Below are 14,276 nucleotides of genomic sequence, written 5' to 3'. Positions count from 1 at the left end.
CTCTGTCCTCCCTGTAATATATCAGATGTATAAGACTATAATTTCCTATGTAAAGTGAGTGATAGGAGTTATATATGAGTCATATATAGACAATAGTAAAATAAATTCATGCCACCTGTTACTATCTGATAGCCTGAAATATTCCAAGTATGGGGATAAAATGTGCCTGGCAGTAAGATCTTAACATGTGTATGACTGATATGAGAGAAGTCTGGCTAGCCAACAACCGTGTGCCAAGGACTAAATTGCTCCCTTATTTGCAAATGAGGTTGATTTTCAGTTTAATCCACATAAGGTTAAGCGGTATTATTATATCCTTATAATGACACAGCTTAGTAAGGAAGAAAAATGCAAGCTCTTCTCTCAGCATAGCGTAAATCAGGTAACCTAGACATTTATTCTTTCTTGGAATTGCTTGGAATCCTTTCTGTTTTAGTTAAAGAGGTTCTCTGAAACTATGATATTGATGATCCCCCGTCCATAGAATAGGTCATCACTATCAGATTGTGAGAGTGCAGTAGTCAGAATCAGATTCGCAGTGTGAAGGGGTGTAGCATTTGGATATTCACTGCAGCATCATCACTGGCTGCGTATGGTATTACAGCTCAGTCCTGTTCATTTGAATGGGACTGTGCTGCAGCATGGCCATGCGACCAATGGACCTGATGTCACTGGCCAGAAAGAAGTGACCTCATCAAACAGCTGATCAGTGAGAGCACCAGGAGTTGGTCCCCCGCTGATCTAATGATAAAATATCCCAAGGATAGGTCAGAAATTTTAGAGTCTTATGAAATCCCTTTAATAAATGGAGCATTGTTTCTTAAAATTGTTGCTGCTCCTGGAAATTATTGAATAAATTGACCACTAGGTGTTATTATATAGGGCTCAGAATCTAAATTTCTTATAAGTAGATCTTTGGATTGTGGGAGGAAACCCATGTAGAGAAGGGAGAATATATAAACTCTTTACAGATGTTGTCCTAGGTCAGATTCAAACCTAGGACTCCAGCATTACAAGAGAACTGTGTTAACCACTGAGCCAACATATTACCAGTTTGAGAGTATGGAAGGGGATGGAGTGTCGCTATATAGTCTTACACTGTCCAGCAGGGTCGGACTGGGGTGTCTAGGGCCCACCAGTGGAATTGTTTCTAGGGGCCCACCACCAGGAACCTGCAGACCAGCGATACCGAGACAGGGCAGCTAAAGGTAATACCATCTCGGGAGCCGGCTGCTCACCCGCCATACAATGTGCAACAACATACTACCTAAACCTACTGCTACACTCTGTATGGAAAGTGATCAGCATGGCTCCTAGAAATGTTACCATTACCTGTAGCCAGGCTGTCCTGGAAGAGCTGATCTGCAGAGGTCCTGGATGTTGTATCATCACAGATGTAATACTGATGGCCTATCCTAAGGACAGACCATCAACATTATAAAGATGGATAAATCCTTTAAAAATTTGTCCAGGAATTGGATCAACCCATGTGCCTGATGGAAGGTGTTAAATAAAAAAATAAATAAAAAGTGCCTTCACCTGTCCCCATTGCTCCATTGTCCACCGCCAGTGTCCATTTAGTCTCGTGCCGGCACCTCCTTGCTGGGAGTCCTGCACCTCATGGGACCACTGAAACCAATCAGATACAGGATTTCCAGAAATGAGGCCATGAGACCGAACGGACACAGGCAGGAGGATAACGGGGCGCTGGGGACAAAAGCTCAATGAAAACCACTGCGTCTCACGTCTGCGCCTAATCTTTAAAGAGGACCTTTCACCATTTGGGGCACATGTGGATTAATACACTGTTAGAAAGGCGTTTATGTCAGTCAATCAGTAACACCCTTCCTCACAGTAGCGTCTATTGCGCTGTACTGTGTGAGGGGGCTTTGCTTACCGCCTAGTGATGACGCTGAGCGGTGAGGAACGCTTCCGATCTCACAGTACAGTGCAATAGGCGCTGCTGGGAAGAAGAACGTTCCTGGCTGACTGTCAGAAATGCCCTTCTGACAGTGAAGAGCTACGGTACCGGCACCGATAGCTCTTTACTGGGGGCACAGAACAGGAAAGCTGCACTGAATTCAGCGCACTGTCGGCTTTCTAGCGGTATATAAAACTACATGTGCCCCAGGAGGTGAAAGGTCCTCTGTAACATCTCAATATACTGTACATCACACTATAAGGATAAGACCTAACACAGCGTCTGACAGCCAAAAAGCGCTGCGGGAAAACCCCCGGCCGCAACACATCAGTTTTTCCTGCAGCGCTTTTTTCAGAAACTCCACAGAGGTTTGCTCTGAGGACTTTCTGTTTCCATTATACCTATACTGCAACACTACACACTCATACATATACATTCATATATACTCACACACACACATATATATAATTAGCATATACACATTTATGTACATTCATATACCATACATACTATATATACTCACATATATACATACACTCACACATTATTATAGCATACTGTATATACACACACATACCTGTATACAAACATACAGTCCTCACACAGTATACAAGACACATGCTTTAACCCTTAAGTACTATCATGGTGTCTATCATAATGATTATGTGTGTGATAGTGGTGTATGATAGACACCATGATAGGACTTAAGGGTTAAACAAATGTACACATATACATATTAAACATTACATTTTACTAAAAAAAAAGGAAAAAATATACTCACATTTGTGGATCATTGCAGCAGCAGCAGACTCCTCTGTCCCCACACGGGCCGATGTAAGCGATGACTCACTGCTGGGAGGGGGAGGGGAAGGAAGTCCGGGCTGCAGAGAGAGCACTTCTAAAGATTGCAGGGATAGCAGCTGCCCCTGGTGTGCTCCGGAGTCCGATGTATACTTTCCTTATATTAATAGGGAAAGTATAGCACCGGCAGGAGGCCCCTCTGTGTAAGTGTCGGGGCCCTGGGAAACTGGCAGCCGGGCATCTTTAGTAATTACAGCGCTGCCGGCAGCCTGGGGCCCCGAGCTTACCGATCGGGCCCCTGCCACTAGCAGTGCTCAGTTTATCAATGCAAATGCACTGGACAGGGGCCTGAACCAGCCCCTGACATCCCGATCGGGCCCCTGACCAGTGCTTCTGCATTGAGGAAGTGAGCACTGTCAGTCCAGGCTGGGGCCTACCGGGGGATTCCCCGGTACCCCGGCGGGCCAGTCCGACCCTGCTGTCCAGCCAGGACTGTCAGTGTAGGCATGTGAGGGATAACACGGGAACGTACAACATGGAGTCCTAAGGAAAGATTTTTCAGAATTGTTAATTCATGTGAAATATGTATGTACTAAGTAGGAAAAATAGGTACTAAAACTAACATGTCAGAAGAGCTGCAGGTTCTCTTTAATTGTAAGGTTGAAGTTTCCTACATTGTGATAGAGAATATTTTTCTATGATTTATGTAATTGATGCATGTAAGATGTTTGCATTGGTATAGTGTGTGATTTTCACATAAGATTGGCATTACAGCAGGATTTAACCCCTTTAGCAATGGAAATATGATCACATTCTTAGGCCTCATGCAAACATATTTTTTGTCAATAGTAAACTGACCCATTCATTTCTATGACCTCATTATTAAATATTATTAGATCACATTAAAGAATTTACCCAAGTATATAGTAATTTACACTTCTGCACTCAGCTGTCATTTTCACTGATCTGTGTGGGTGCAGATCCTATTCCTGTCAGTTTTGCAGCTCAGTATCATACACTGAAATGACAGTCTATGAAAAATACAGATTGCACATGGATACCGTTCATGTGCTCAGTGGCGTAACTACCGTGGTAGCAGTGGTAGCAGCTGCCACAGGGCCCAGGACATTAGGGGCCCGGCGACAGCCGCTACCGCTGCGTTTTTTTTTTTTTTTTTTAATAGGCCGTTACCAGCTGGAGTTACTCCAGCTAGTAATGGGCCCTATATACTTACCGACCCTGGCAGGGGCTGGGATCGGTAAGTGACGGCGTGGGCCCCACAAGCACTATTATACTCGGGGGTCTTTTCGGACCCCGAGTATAACGATCAGAGGCCCGGGAGAGGTAACGGAACATAAAAAACTGTGTTACTTACCTCTCCAGGCTCCGGGCAGGCTTCTGCCTACTTGTGTGACGTCATATGACCTGCAACGCAGGGCCCCGGTCACATGACGTCCTGGAAGATGGCCGACAGCGACGGAGAATGCAGGGGAGTCGAGAGAAAAGGTAAGTAACAGTAGTTTGTTATGTTTGTATCCCTCTGGGTCTCCAATTATTATACTCTGGGGTCTGAAAAGACCCCAGAGTATAATAATTGTTCATGTATGTCCACAATGGGACATAATACTGTGTACTGGGGCCAGTATAGGGACATAATACTGTGTACTGGGGCCAGTATGGGGACATAATACTGTGTACTGCGGCTAATATGGGGACATAATACTGTGTACTGGGACCACTATGGGGACATAATACTGTGTACTGGGGCCAGTCTGGGGACATAATACTGTGTACTGGGGCCAGTATGGGGACATAATACTGTGTACTGGGGCCACTATGGGAACATAATACTGTGTGCAGGGGCCAATATTGGGTATTATAGTGTGCGCAGAAATGCGCATGGGGGGGGGCGACGGCGGTAGGGGACAGTTGGTCGAGGTCTTCAGCATCGGTCGGGGGGAGGGGGGGCATGTCAAAAGTTCGACATGGGGCCCCGCCATTCCTAGTTACGCCACTGCATGTGCTGTTCTTTCTGTTTTTCATGATCCCATTAATAACAATAGATGTGTTTATATCACAACATGGTGTACTCCAATTTTTTTTTCAGACTAAATGTAACCAAAGCCCATATGTATTAATATTGTCTTGTTAAGGATCATTTGTTCTTTATTTCTATGCCTTTTGGTGAAATTGGTGCATTTTATTTTGGAGGATATGTGGCTTGTACTTTAAACCCAGTTTTTTGCAAATCCAGCTTTTTGTATCATTTAATAGGTGCTGCCCCATGTGTCCTGACACATTGAGATTTGTTTTTTTTCCAGTCCCCATCCTCCCTGAGCAATAAGTGCTGTTAGTAAAATGACAGACACCATGACAGAACCTAAAATTTGACATTATGGATAAAAGAAATTAACAAATGCTGTCTGTTTCCCCTCCAGCTATCCACACAGTTTAATGTTTTAAACAAGAAAAAAGAGAGGAATAACAGCTCACCGGTCCGAATTCAAGGTGCCCGATCAGTTTCTCCTGGACTTCAAGGAGACAATCCAATGCCGAGTATATATACAGATGAGATCTGCAGCTCTTGTTCAGACTAAAAAAAATGTCCTTTATCTCTTCACATTAAAAAATGGTACAGAAACCATGACGAACAAGTGAAAAAGTGAGAAAAACATAAACGTGGTTAAAAAAACGCTAGTTGTTTACATGTCTGGCTGACGCGTTTCAAGACACTAAGTCTCTTAATCATAGCCTCCCAGTCAGGGACTGGGAGGCTATGATTAAGAGACTTAGTGTCTTGAAACACGTCAGCCAGACATGTAAACAACTAGAGTTTTTTTAACCACGTTTATGTTTTTCTCACTTTTTCACTTGTTCGTCATGGTTTCTGTACCATTTTTTAATGTGAAGAAATAAAGGACATTTTTTTAGTCTGAACAAGAGCTGCGGATCTCATCTGTATATATACTCGACAGTTTAATGTTCCCCTGCAGCAGCCACCCCACAATTATAAATTCCCTCTCCTGGTGTCCCCACTGTATAAAGTTCCTGTCTTTTGTAATGGAACAAGTAAACAGGTGTGTTGACGCCAATGACATATCTCCTGTCAACTGGGACAGTGGGATAGGACCCGGAATCTAGAAATATCCCGCTGAATCAGAGACAGTTGAGAGCTATGGGAATCTGCTCTATAAATGTTTCTCAGAAACAACCCCAGGACCATATAGGACATACTGTATATAGAAAAATATTGACCTGTACTGATGTTAGTAAAGTACTTTGGTTGTGATAGAAAGCTCATTTTTAGCTCCAGTTCAACAAAACTTGTCTTTCTTCTCTTTTTTCCTGCACATCCTGCTTACTTCTCTCTTCTTTCCCCTTAGACTCCTATAGACCTGTGTAATGTGACCTGCTCTCCATCTCCAGATAGAAGTAGCAGAAACAGCCTGATAAGTGCAAAAAGAGGCATGTGTCATTGATACAACATATTTCATTGTTTCTTACAATCACCTACTATCTATTCATCTATACAAAGTTTGAAGTTGAAATGACAGTGACTATTTAAAAGCACCTAATAAGGGAACTTCGGAAAGGTCCTCTTTCAGACAAAAATTAAGATTGTGAGGGAAAAGGACAGTCCGTACTAAAAAAAAGCACTGGAATGTGCGATGGCCAAAATTCTTTGTCTTGTATACTTTAGGAAACATGATAAGCAGACTGTTTTTCTCTTTGCTGGAACTAATGTCCCATTCCCTAATTGTCAATACTAAAAAGTCTCTAGCATAGACATTTATCACTCTTCAGGTATTTCCAGGGTATTCCAATTTTAAGAATCATATTTACAGTTGCAGCTTAAAGGGGCTCAATCATTGGCAAACTAGCTAAACACATCCTTGAATAGCCTTTAGAAAGACTAGTCCACACATACCTTTTGTATGTAAATTGCCTCAGTAGATTTTGAATGAGTCCATTTCTATACATATGTTAATTAGCCTCCACCGTGCATCGGAAGTCACTGTGCACTCCTCTCTGCTATACTCTCTGTGTATGTACAGCAGAGGCTGATGTGCTAATGACTCAACTCTGCGGTACATACACATAGAGAAGACTGTGCACAGAGACATTTCTGGGGTGCACAGAGACATTTCTGGGGTGCACCGAGAAACCTAATTACCATATGAATAAAAACGCACTTATTCAAAATCTACTGAGGTCATTTCCATACAAAAGGTAGGTGTGGAATAGCCTTTCTAAAGACTATGCAAGGATGTGCTTATCTAAAAATGACTTTTCCCAATGATAAAGCCACCTAAAGCTCACTGAAGTATTTACCCAATATATTGCTTTATCTATATTGCTCCATTTGCCAGATTCAGATAAAAAATCCTCCTCAGGGTTTAGAACTTGTTGCCAAGGTTACAGACCACTTCTAAGGTCTGCTGACTACTCAGTCCCTGTTCCTGGACTATATTCCCTTATCCCCCTCTCTCTGCACATTGCTTTCAGCTGCTGAGCCTGATAAAGATTAGTAAAGTTTCTTGATGAGTTCTCTGTTATGCCTTTAAGTAAATCCAGAGCTAACTGTGCATTTTACAACAAGCACAAGGGCACTGTTGGACTGAGCGGAAAACCATGAAGTGTCAGAGTGAGGAGATAGGAGGTGGCTGAAATCCTGAAATGGGAAACATCCCTTGTCAGTTATAGTAGTTTAAGACTTTTGGTCAAGCTGTTCTAAAGGAGTTTTCTGGGACTTTTAACCTGATTAACCTTAGTTTAAGATCTATCTATCTATCTATCTATCTATCTATCTATCTCCTATTTATCTATCTATCTATCTATCTATCTATCTATCTATCTCCTATTTATCTATCTATCTATCTATCTATCTATCTATCTATCTCCTATTTATCTATCTATCTATCTATCTATCTATCTATCTATCTATCTATCTATCTCCTATTTATCTCTATCTATCTATCTATCTATCTATCTATCTATCTATCTATCTATCTATCTATCTATCTATGAGTTTAAGACCCATTGGTGATTGTCACTTGGACCTTCAGTGGATCAGATATTTGAAGAAGCAGCAGTGCTCCCTAAGCATCACTTCTTCTCCATGGGCCATGTGACATAGTGTTCATCAGTCATATGGACTGATTACAGCTCAGTCCCATTCAAGAAAATGCATTGTGCTTGCTGAATACCGAAGAGGCTGTACACTATAGCCTCTTCAAACAGCAGGTGAGCTGACAGTCCTGGGTTTTGGACTCCTGCCATTTTTTGTTTGTTGACTTATTGCACAGCTAGATTATCAATTATTATGGCTGAAAACCCCCTTTAAGAAGAACACATCATATGGAACACTAAGTGATCTTATCATGCGATCAGTTACAAACCACATGCATATGCATTACAGAAATATGTAAGTTTTATGAAAAGATAAAAAGAGCTGCCCTTCCTCTTCCTCCTACTGACTTCCTTCATCCTCCTCACAAGTCTTAATTTCTAAGGTGATTACGTCCTGTTCATTTCTAGTAGTATGACATATGATTGCCGATGTCAATGGCTGCAGTGGTCACATACATTTGTGTGGATCAATGGGGAATTAATGACTTTTTATGAACTGATGTTAGATGACTATGACAATCCAAGTTTGATGTAGTAGAATTGTGCAGCGTAAGTATCGACTCTAAAATATGGCCTATGTGTATAGTGGTGAACTTTTGGCTGGCAGCATGGAAAGGGTTAACACTGGCTAGATTGTGCAGGATGTTTTAGCTTGAGTAGTAGAGCCATATCACAGCTAAAGAGACGCCAATTTGTTCTCGGAACCAATGAACCTTATATTCACTCGTGAGTAGGGCAACAGGTTCTCCCGTGGCAGGCAGTGCATGTTCTGCAAAAGCGAAATTGTCGCAGCCTGTAATCTTGTTAACTTGGCCGTATATTCTACTGTTGGTTTTATCTATGTTCCACTATGTATTCTTCTCTATTTGCTGTATCTTCCACATCTACCTCCGTAAAGAGAGCATCAACGAAGTACTAGTGTCCGTGTATTTTTCATCACCAGTGGGCAGCTTCAGGTGACATCACATGCAGTTTTTTATACCTGAGAGGTTGGTTGAGGGAAACAGGCTGAGTACAGTGGTGTGTTACCTGTGAAGGGGAAAAGGATGGGGCAGGGATAACAGGGCATCCACACTGCCAATGACCAGGTGGTGGCAGCTGCTTTTCAGTGCCTATTACACAGCTATGCCGACAGAGAATCACTGTTTTGGGAAATAAATCATCTCAAAACTAGGATTGAGCGATTGGGATTGGAAAAGATCGGATTCCAATATTTTCCCATGCGATCGAGGTCGGAGGTTATTTCCCACAATGCTTGGCTACTGACCAATCATTGTTAGCTTTTCCCACAATGATTGGCTAGTAACCAAGCATAGTGGGAAATAACCTCCGACCTCGATCCAGCGTGAAAAGATCGGAATCATAGCAACTTGTAAAGAAAGACTAGCAAGGAATGACTGCCTTATTTTTTTTTATGTTTACATGTTTTTTTTCTAGAACCTGATTACCTTTAAATATGGATGCAATTCACCTGCTTGTAGGGGTCTTCAGTGTAATGTTTGGAATTATTCTTTTCCTCTGCATTGTGCAGTTCCCTGGGGAATCTCTTGGAAATATATTATTGTCTTGATTATGTTTTATGCTGTGAAGTTTCTTTGATTCTTAGTTCATATAGTAGATGGTGTGATGTTACCTTATAGATCCTGGGGAAAAGGTCAGTTGTGATATTTCTATGACAAATTTAAGTAATTTCTTATCAAAATAAAATAAAGGTGACATGATAAAATTGTTGTCAGACTGTGATAGGTCAGTTATGTTTTCTATTCCCTTCAGCCTCAGGATGCTATTACAATGAGCAAAGAATAGAAAGTTTTGATGCTACATAAGAAACAGAAGCCACAACATACTCTCCCAGATTTGTTTTGCAATAGACACAATTGCCTTATATTAAATGTGGGTTCTGTCATTTTGATACACCCCATTCCCTAATACAATACTTCAAAATACCTTATTAGAGATGCCAAATTAAGAGTCCTTGTCCAGACAGATGCCACAATGAGTGATAGAGTCAAAAAGTGATTGTCCATAAAAAGACCACCGCTCCACATTTATAAATTTGCATGTCCGTCAATGTCTATAACATATTTGGGCAACTATACTGCTAATGTTACAACCAGACTCTGGCATAAAATGTTTCAAAATGTGGTGCATTTTGGAACTTCTATTTTAAGATCAAAATATTCTGACTCACTGGACAGGTGGGTGGAGCTTCATGGGTAAAGGATATGGCTTAAAGTCTACCAGTTGTAAAGCACGTTTCATAAATGAATAGTACAGATACATATAAGAAACTTTGCAATATACCTAATTAAAGAAATATTTTACCTTCTCCACTTTTCAGACTGAGTTCCATTCTACTTAGTCTATGGAGAGGGGAGGGAGAAAAGGCAAATGCCATAAAATACCGTATATACGTAAGAGTTACAGTGGATACCCATTTAAATGGGTTTGAAAAGTGTCCGCCTGTGAGCACCCATGAGCGTCTTCTGCTCTCCGTGGCGAAACGTTTTTTTTAACCGGACACAAAGTTGGACATGCAGGACTTTGTGTCCGGTGAAAAAAACCCGGTTTCGTGGCGGAGAGCAGAAGACACTCACAGGCACTCACTGGCGGGCACTGAATGCCAGGTTTCCGTCTCCTGTCGGCAGAAGGCGGAAACCTCAAAGCGGAGATTGGATGCTGGAGTGAACCTGCCCTTAGGTATCCCTGTGTCTGAAAGTGCCCGGTCTACTGAATATAGGGTATCTGCAGTGCTTCTATTCCATCGGGAAGGGGTTAATAGGAGCACTGCAGATACCCTATGTTCAGCCAAGCTGAATACTAAGTGGGCGGAATAAACCCCAGTCCTCAATCTCAGGGAAGGGGCAGACAGACAACCAAAACACCCCCTTCCCCTTCCCCAGCACCCAGCAACTACTGCACCCAAAAACTCCGACCATTTTCATTTTTTAAATTTTCCAGTAGCTGCAACATTTCCCCCCTTCGGCTTATACTTGAGTCAATATGTTTTCCTAGGTTTTTTTTGTGAGGTAAAATTAGGGGCCTCAGCTTATATTCGGGTCGGCTTATACTCGAGTATATACAGTACTTAGAAAATTGCTATTGCTCTACCCTCTACTCTGTGAGTAAGGGATAGTTCTTCGACATTTCTATATCTTGCAGATATAAAACTACACTGCACAAAATGAGGAAACAAATTTACAGTTAACAGTCTTCTCCTCTTCCCCTCTCCATAGAGCTCTGAGTGTGAGGTGAATACGGAGACAGAATCCTATGTCTGATTGAAAATGATAAGGACATAATAGGTGAAAAAGGAAATAGATTTGTTTAATAAGATATATTACAATTATTTTCATCTGTACTATTAATTTATGAGAAGTTGCTTATAACTAAAGGACCTCTCTGAATAGGTGGTATAAACTCACATTAGACAGCCTAAGCTGTATCCAGTTTACCATCCAGCATCAAGTGCTGTGATAAATCTAGCACATTCTCTCATTGCCTGTGTGCCAGTATTCTCTGTATCAAACATTATGAACTGCTACTGTAATAATTTCCATCTTTGAACTGTAAGGAAAGATTAGACATGTGATTGATCTCTTGGTTATGATATGACGCCATGCGATTTAGTATTTAATACATATGAGAAAGAAAGTTGGGGGTCATTATTACAGCTGTTATATCGCTTTATAATGTTGTAAAGGTTATTTTCTCTAGAAATACTTGGATTTCCAAAGGAAATTTGATGCCTAGTCTTTTCTGATTAATTCCAGGTGGCGGCAGAAAACAGTGCTGGCATCGGATCGTACAGCGATTCTTTTCTGTTTAACACTGCAGAAAGCGGTAAGATATTTCACACAGAGCAAAATAACCACATGTTGAAAAATCACTAACACTTGTCCTTGTGGTCCAATGTATGTTATAGAGAACACAAAAAAACATTGTCACCTAGGGTTCCATTAACCTTCTACACAAAAGAAATATTTCAATGATCAATTCAGCTCTGCTGCATTTTCTTTGCAAATCTAAAACCACCACATTCACTTACAGGTCGCACATAAAAGTGTGTTTTTTTCTAGCACAAATGTTGTTAAAGTTCTTACAAATTCAGATCATCTACTGTAACGGGACAGAATCAGACACATGAATATTTAGTTCTATCACACATGAATATTTAGTTCTATCATACAAACAATACATTATAGGTATCTTGACATATCTAAATGCTAAATACGTGTGATGCCAATTTCAAATACTTGCCTATACAGTCCTATGAAAAAGTTTGGGCACCCCTATTAATCTTAATCATTTTTAGCTCTAAATATTTTGGTGTTTATAACAGCCATTTCAGTTTGATATATCTAATAACTGATGGACACAGTAATATTTCAGGATTGAAATGAGGTTTATTGTACTAACAGAAAATGTGCAATATGCATTAAACCAAAATTTGACCGGTGCAAAAGTATGGGCACCTCAACAGAAAAGTGACATTAATATTTAGTACATCCTCCTTTTGCAAAGATAACAGCCTCTAGTCGCTTCCTGTAGCTTTTAATCAGTTCCTGGATCCTGGATAAAGGTATTTTGGACAAACAATTCAAGTTCAGTTAAGTTAGATGGTCGCCGAGCATGGACAGCCCGCTTCAAATCATCCCACAGATGTTCAATGATATTCAGGTCTGGGGACTGGGATGGCCATTCCAGAACATTGTAATTGTTCCTCTGCATGAATGCCTGAGGATTTGGAGCGGTGTTTTGGATCATTGTCTTGCTGAAATATCCATCCCCGGCGTAACTTCAACTTCGTCACTGATTCTTGAACATTATTCTCAAGAATCTGCTGATACTGAGTGGAATCCATGCGACTCTCAACTTTAACAAGATTCCCGATGCCGGCATTGGCCACACAGCCCCAAAGCATGATGGAACCTCCACCAAATTTTACAGTGGGTAGCATGTGTTTTTCTTGGAATGCTGTTTCTTTTTGGACGCCATGCATAACGCCTTTTTTTATAACCAAACAACTCAATTTTTGTTTCCAAAATGAAGCTGCCTTGTCCAAATGTGCTTTTTCATACCTCAGGCAACTCTATTTGTGGCGTACGTGCAGAAACGGCTTCTTTCTCATCACTCTCCCATACAGCTTCTATTTGTGCAAAGTGCGCTGTATAGTTGACCGATGCACAGTGACACCATCTGCAGCAAGATGATGCTGCAGCTCTTTGGAGGTGGTCTGTGGATTGTCCTTGACTGTTCTCACCATTCTTCTTCTCTGCCTTTCTGATATTTTTCTTGGCCTGCCACTTCTGGGCTTAACAAGAACTGTCCCTGTGCTCTTCCATTTCCTTACTATGTTCCTCACAGTGGAAACTGACAGGTTAAATCTCTGAGACAACTTTTTGTATCCTTCCCCTGAACAACTATGTTGAACAATCTTTGTTTTCAGATCATTTGAGAGTTGTTTTGAGTAGCCCATGATGCCACTCTTCAGAGGAGATTCAAATAGGAGATCAACTTGCAATTGGCCACCTTAAATACCTTTTCTTATGATTGGATACATCTGGCTATGAAGTTCAAAGCTCACTGAGGTTACAAAACCAATTTTGTGCTTCAGTAAGTCAGTAAAAAGTAGTTAGGGGAATTCAAATCAATAAAATGATAAGGGTGCCCATACTTTTGCACCGGTCAAATTTTGGTTTAATGCATATTGCACATTTTCTGTTAGTACAATAAACCTCATTTCAATCCTGAAATATTACTGTGTCCATCAGTTATTAGATATATCAAACTGAAATGGCTGTTGCAAACACCAAAATATTTAGAACAAAAAATGATTAAGATTAATAGGGGTGCCCAAACTTTTTCATAGGACTGTATTTTTTGTACACGAGAACTACTATCTATAAATATGGCAAACAACATATAAAATGTGCAATATTTTTATAGACCAGACTGTTAGGTGGTCAGTGAAATTAGCAGGGAAATTGTTATGGAAGCAGCATGAGTATCTAGTCGTGGGTAGTTTCACCAGCACCCTCATACCTTTGTTTTTAATATTCTGGAATTCATTTGCATGGAAATTGCATTTGTCCATGATATGCAAATGAGCCAGAAGTGCAGTGTACTGTAGTAGAACCTGGTTAATTTCGAGGTCTGCATCCCTGCTAAAAACCCAGCCAAGTGCCATCCTCTCTACTTTCTAGCCTCAGCCACATATCGACTATTTTCCTCATATGCACAGTACACATCCCCCAATATGATCATAGGCTTTTGACATGACATTGAAGCAGTAAACAAGAGGCAATGTAATAGGTGATCTTCACTTTATGTTCAGCAACACATGTATTTTTTAAAGGGAGTTTGTCCCCAGGGCCGTGACATGAGGGGTTGCAGAGGGTGCAGTCACACTGGGGCCCAGGAG

At 41.0% G+C, this 14,276-nt stretch overlaps 1 protein-coding gene across 1 annotated transcript in view; it reads left to right on the top strand.

The window, feature by feature from the left end:
• The window catches only part of PTPRQ (protein tyrosine phosphatase receptor type Q), a 228,069-nt gene that overhangs the window by 46,946 nt on the left and 166,847 nt on the right, over window positions 1–14,276 (top strand). Inside the window, exon 21 of the mRNA XM_075274511.1 lies at window positions 11,626–11,695. Coding sequence (XP_075130612.1) covers window positions 11,626–11,695 — 70 coding nt within the window. The remainder of the gene's footprint in view (window positions 1–11,625; window positions 11,696–14,276) is intronic.

This window comes from Leptodactylus fuscus, chromosome 5 (assembly GCF_031893055.1).
Source record: "Leptodactylus fuscus isolate aLepFus1 chromosome 5, aLepFus1.hap2, whole genome shotgun sequence".
NCBI lineage: Eukaryota > Metazoa > Chordata > Amphibia > Anura > Leptodactylidae > Leptodactylus > Leptodactylus fuscus.
The sequence above is the reverse complement of the archived record's forward strand: the minus strand, read 5'-3'. Positions and strand labels throughout refer to the sequence as shown.